The sequence below is a fragment of the Hippoglossus hippoglossus genome, chromosome 16 (genome assembly GCF_009819705.1).
Source record: "Hippoglossus hippoglossus isolate fHipHip1 chromosome 16, fHipHip1.pri, whole genome shotgun sequence".
NCBI classification, from domain to species: domain Eukaryota; kingdom Metazoa; phylum Chordata; class Actinopteri; order Pleuronectiformes; family Pleuronectidae; genus Hippoglossus; species Hippoglossus hippoglossus.
In genome coordinates this window covers 17472319-17478318 of record NC_047166.1, presented here as the reverse complement: position 1 = coordinate 17478318, position 6000 = coordinate 17472319, and the positions used below count along the sequence as shown (strand labels likewise).

Here is a 6000-nt window from a genome sequence, read left to right as displayed (position 1 = left end):
TTAAAATACTTTTTCAATTCACTCCGTTTTTATAAGTCCTTGAACTCGTTGTGATATTACTCCATCTAGTGGCGGAATTCAGCATTACTCTATAAGTTGAATTCCAGCAGAATTTAATGTACAATAGTAAACTGAGCAGTTTGTATTTGGCCCAGGAAAGGACCTGGAATTTAGAATGTGTTTTTCAGATCATGGACACACATGGAAACACACAAAACTGATAACCGTTGCCATGACGAGCACGGAACAGATAGGTGTGTATTACACTCTCTTCGTTTCTTGTTGGTAGATGTTTCAAAGGTTACTCTCAATAACGACAAACAAAGGCTTTTTATATCAATGTATTAATGTTTTATTCTAATTACAATAAACAGAATATATCAGTCCCTTATTTGTACAAAAATACCTGAAAAGGTTACAATTATGATTTATAAGCCATTCAACTATGTACAGATTGAAGCAAAGCACATTATGAATACAGGACCTCTCTCTTACAAAAAAGAGATAAGTTACTGTTTTCTTTTTGCATTCCCTGAAATACGTAATAGTTTATATTTCTATATGTATACATATAGAAATATGTGTACATATGCATACATATATACACATATTATATATATATACACATATATACATATATATTTACTTTACTCATTTGTACAGCCATGGTATCTTGCATTGTGACAATGTTATGAAAATGCAAAAGAGCCAAGATGAAAACCGATCAATCCAACTTTGCAGGATTGGGGCCAATTTGCGTTCGATTTTAAAACTCAACTGAAACTGCAGCAGAAAAAACGAGCATCCACTCTCAAGCACCTTTTCGCCAGAGTTTTTGAGTGTGAATGGTCCCATCTGAAGCATTGCTTTATCTGACATTTGGCCTAAACGTCAGGCCTGGTTTATGCAGAGAAAGAGAAGTCACCAGAGGCACCATCTGTGGTTACATGTCACCTGGCTACCAAAACTGTTGGTTCTTTTATTTACACAGTCTAAATGTGCACTTGATCATCTCCACAATACACAGCCTAATATGATTAAATGGACCAGATTAGGCTAAATCAATGCATGAAAAATTAGCTTGTGTTTTTTAGATTGAAAACTGAGGCTTAATAGCTAAATCAGCTCAGGTAGTCAGGCAAGTAGTTTAGGCTTTTTTTTCTTCTTAAATGAACAGCTTAAACAATAATATTAAAAAAACACTGTTAAACTAAATGTACTCTTTTTTTAAGCACTGGATCTACTCAATTTTGCTGCAAGGATATTTTTCAAGTAATCACAACTAGCAGATGGGTGGTGCACATAATGGAGAAAAGTTAACAACTCGCAGCTCAATGAAACTACAATATTCACGAGTCATCATCATCCTGTACATAAACGTCCTCGAGACCTGATGGACCAGTAGTTTTTAACATGCTCTTAATCAACCCTGAGCAACCCAGTTACATTCATCTCTGTTAAGTGTAAAAAATGTGGAAGTCCAAATCACCTGATTCATTAGTCCATGTATCCACTATTTGAATTTATTTCCTGCCTTTTGCATTGAGAGCAACTAAGATCCAGCAACTATCTTCTTTGCGAACACTGACTCCACCGTACAACACGTGACCCGTCCCTCACCCTAACCTCAGCTACCGTTCACATCAGTCAGAAAAAATAAGCAATATTGGGAATTTAAGAAGGGGAGCAAAGTGGGTGGAGTGAATCTGAATCTTGGGGGGGGACTGTAGATTAATACTAACATCAACATTTCAGTGAGAACCTATTCAGCAATCCAATCCAGATTACAATGAATAATCAACATCTCGGATATGAGAAAGAATCCCTACACAATACACATTCATGCAAAAGATCAAAACTACCTGCTAATTTAAGTTTCTTCACTCTGAGATCAACGCTGTGACCCAGCTGACCGTGTTGCTCTGATGTGGTTTGGTTAGTTCCCTGTTCATTGCAGTTATAAGGGTATAAATTAACACAGAGGAAATTGTGACAATGCCTTATTATATATATTTTGTTGTGGATTCTTTCAATTATAACTAATAGTATTTTAAGATGCTTTAACTTGAATGAAAGGGGCTTTTTCCTACATCTAAATCTCTACAATTCTTTCCTCAGTAAAAGGCATTTCAACAGTGAATTATGAGCATGTTGAGGTTTACTTGACCCAGTTTCCCAAAACATCTGTTGTTTTGTTACTTTAATTCATATCTATGGTCACCTAAAGTCGGTGATGGGAAGAAAATGTGAGGCTTTATTTAATATAAACTGGTTGGAATTCTTAAAAGAAGATATATTTTATAGATTGGGTGAAAAAAAGAAACATAAAAAGGGTTTGAAAAAATATCTTAGTCACTATTAATGCTTTGGGAAGCTCAAGTAATTTTGTTATCAATTTCACAACATTCGGGCTGTCATATATTGGAATGACAATGTTAATACTATGGATGCAAGTGTGCTTTAAAAAAAACATTGTGTTGATGATGACAATTTCTGAATAATCAAAACTTTAAAAAAAAGACAAAAAGAAAAAAAATACTCCATAGTTGCTAGGTCATTACAGTAATAAAAATAATAAAATAATAAATCACACTGGTCAATCATTTCATGGTAACAACAGAAAACAGTACAGAACAGCGCTGAGAAAAAGAAATCTAAAATTTTCAAGTAATCACATCCAGATAAATAAATACATTTTGCTGCAACAATAGTTTAAAAATGATTGAGTCATTGCATCTTAGATGGTGACCACGCAAAGTGTCGATATAGTGCGGCTATTCTGCATCTCAGATGGTCACCTTAAAAAAACCTGCAGGTAAATAAAAGATGGCTGCTTTCAAGGGAGTGATGAGAAATTTCAGGCGAAGAAACGGAAAAACAAAAAATGCCGTTTGTCTTAAGACATTGGAGGAAGAGGGATTCTGAACCCAATTCACCAGGAGAGACTCAAGTGACCACGATTAGTTTAAATAGCTTCCCCGAGGTTTGAGATGGCAGAGATCTGTGCTGAAATCCGTATTCTGAAACTGACTAAGAGTTGTCTACCCTCTGCCCTCAGTCTGATGCTCTCTTTACTGTCTTTTAAAAAACACAGCATGCACTGCGAGTCAGTAAACTCAAATGTAGAGACGTGGGTTAATAGGTCCTGTGAGAGTTTTGCACTATGAAGCCTAAATGTTCCAGCTTCACACTAGAGAAATGTGGGTTTCCTGTCTTTATTCAAGAGTGTGGTCTTTCAGCTTGAGAGCAGGGCATCAAGGATCAATACACCTGACATTCTATTGGTTTGGGAATTTTGACAGACATGTTGGACAAAAAACTCCAAAAACCAGAGAGCAGATTGTTCACGTACGCACAGAAACGGCACAGGAGCTAAAGCTGGAGAGCAGGAAATCGGAGTGCAAGCACTGGGTTTTTGAGTGAAAGCGTTACAACATCTGAATGTGAAATCAACAAGTCCTGCTCTCAAACTGAATAAGGAAAAAAAACATAAGACATTGAGACTGGGTGAAACGGGCAGAGAGGAAACGTGAGGCAGCGATCATTCTGTTTTCATAATTCTGATATGTGACAAACTTCTCTCTCTTCAGATTTTTTCATTCAAACAGGTGGTGTGCAGTAGGCAGTGTGTGTGTGTGTGTGTGTGATACAGTTTGTTCACAGGCAGGTAAAGGCCGCATCGTGCGACGTGTAATGCACAGAGTCAACTGTCAGTGTGGAGTCAGAGCCACCGAAACCACGATGGACACCTTCTCTCTGACTCCCGGCAGGTAGGAGGTGATCGTGCTGCATCGTGTGTCCGCCGTATCTCCCGGCTGAAGTAGTTTGGCAAAGAACAACGGAAGATTGTGTTTCCTTTCATTTGCTGACTGTTACGTGTTAAATGCCAGTGATTACCCTTCCCTGTGCTGTAGCATGGAGAGAAAAAACGATGTTCTCCGCTGTCCCACTTTATCTGATGCAACAGGTAGCTTTATGTAGGCCTGCAATTGCCTGTAGGGAGAGACAATGGATACAACTACTACATATGGCTTCTTTTGAAAAACTCATCCTGGATACAGTTGTTTTAATACTCGTAATATTACCCTGAATGACACCATGGTTCGATTTATGCTCTTTTTGTGAGAGTCGCCTGGGAATAAGACGCGTGCAGTAGAATAACAAGTGCAGATTTACCCCATTGTAGCTTATATAGAGAATAGAGGGTTTGCAAATATCCAGACTGCAAAAAAATGTATATGAAACAATGAATAAAGATGAATTTGATGACAAGACATACGCGTATCAACGAGAAAAGAAACCCTGTGTTTTCATAGATGAGAAAATGAATTTCTGAGAGGATGAATAATGCAGTCTTGTCCACTATAAAAATACGTTGTTCTAATAGTTCCAGATTTTTACGTAGCCATTTTTTCTCCAGGTACTTTGACCTGGCAAACTTCTGATACAGCGACACTCTTTCTGATGCCTCAGAACCTCATCCACGTTTAATTGTGGACCTTGCGTGCCTACAACACTAGAGGGCGGTGGCATCGTCTCACAGTTAAGTCAAGGTCATGCACTGTCAAAGGCCACTCCCAGTTCGATGCGTGCAAAACAATCACCTCTCCATCTGCAGCTTATTCTCTCGAAGGACGTGTGATGAAAAGTTTGCGGGGAGGAAAGTGTTTATTCTCAGGAGAGCAGAGTGGTCCTAACCAAAGCTCGACTTGTCCTGCTGATTGTCCAGTTGAAGGGAAATACAGACTTCGCTTCAAAACATCCAGGTAGGATTTGGGGTCCAAGCTTATTGACGACTGTGGAAAGTGAGACCGTGGATTTTGCAACAGCGCTGACACAAATGGCAGTGTTCATTTCCCCTACGCCCTCTCTTCACGACCGAGGGACAGCTTGGGCGAGTTTGCGAGTCCGACTCCTCAAACATCCATGCAAACTAAAAAGAAATCCAACAAGTCAGCAGTCTCTGGCGGACTCACGACAATATAAAACAACGACAATGAAACATCAGTCAATTCACCAGCTTCTTATAAAGATAAAAAAAACAAAAAGAACCGCCCGACACCACGATTCCTTTTGTTTTGCTTGTTTTAGGCAGAGTCAGGTCAGGTGATGGGGGCGGGGTCAGAGGATCTGAAGATGTCATAAGGCCACGGCGGTGCACGGGTGTTTGAGTTTACAAGGCAGCACTCCTCTGTTGAGCTGGTAGAACTCTACCAGCTGAATCAGGTCGGTGAATTTGGTGGCGCTGTCGTCAAGGCTGAAGAAGCTCTGGCCCTCCTCTTCACACTGGCGGTGGCAGGGGGTCCGGGTGAGAGCGAGCAGGGTCACAGCAGGGGGCGACAGGAGAGAAAGGACAAGGTGAAAAAAAGACCACAGCCAGGGTTTTGCACGTCTGCACTTTTTTAGCGACCAATATTATTATGATCGCATCAAGCTAGACTTTTTTATTCAAATTTAAACTTAAATGATCAAAGTTTGGTCTTAATTCTTTGCTTTGTGGGATACGCACAAGGACACAACAAAAAAAATGGAGATTATTAGCAAAGGTGTTGAGTTAATGAGATGCAACCTGTGAGGGAGTAAAACCTTTTTTGATCAACACAACAGTCAAAGTCCCTTTTACCGTCTTCCCTAAAAATGATTACCACAAACTGTAGAAAACAAAAGTATTTCTGAAAATTATCAAACACATTGAGATTCATACCGGTAGTATCTGGAAATGTTTGAATTTCTGGTGATGGCACAACGTGAGCACAAACGCCTTGGGGTTACTCTGACTGACTCTCAGCAGAAACAACCTATACAACAAGGCAGAGGAGGAACATGGTGAGAAAAACATTCAGCTGCACCAAAAAATACTTCAACTGTTGTTTCCTCGTGTGTTTGTTCACCAGCAGGATTACACAAAAACTACTCATCCAATTTCTAGGAAATTTTCAGGAGGGGTGGGGCCTGATCCAAAGAAGAACCCAGGACATTTTCGTGTAGATCTGGATCGGA

The 6000-nt window shown here is 39.5% G+C and overlaps 1 protein-coding gene across 7 annotated transcripts in view; it reads right to left on the bottom strand.

Annotated features, from left to right (window-relative positions):
• Positions 1-328: 328 nt before the first annotated feature.
• grb10b (growth factor receptor-bound protein 10b) overlaps positions 329-6000 on the bottom strand; it is a 68131-nt gene continuing 62459 nt past the window's right edge. For all 7 annotated transcript variants that reach the window (XM_034610923.1, XM_034610920.1, XM_034610922.1 and 4 more), the window contains 3 exons: positions 5705-5798; positions 4477-5286; positions 329-4438 (listed from right to left, as the gene is read on the bottom strand). In XM_034610923.1, coding sequence (XP_034466814.1) covers positions 5140-5286; positions 5705-5798 — 241 coding nt within the window. In that variant the 3' untranslated portion in view covers positions 329-4438; positions 4477-5139. The remainder of the gene's footprint in view (positions 4439-4476; positions 5287-5704; positions 5799-6000) is intronic.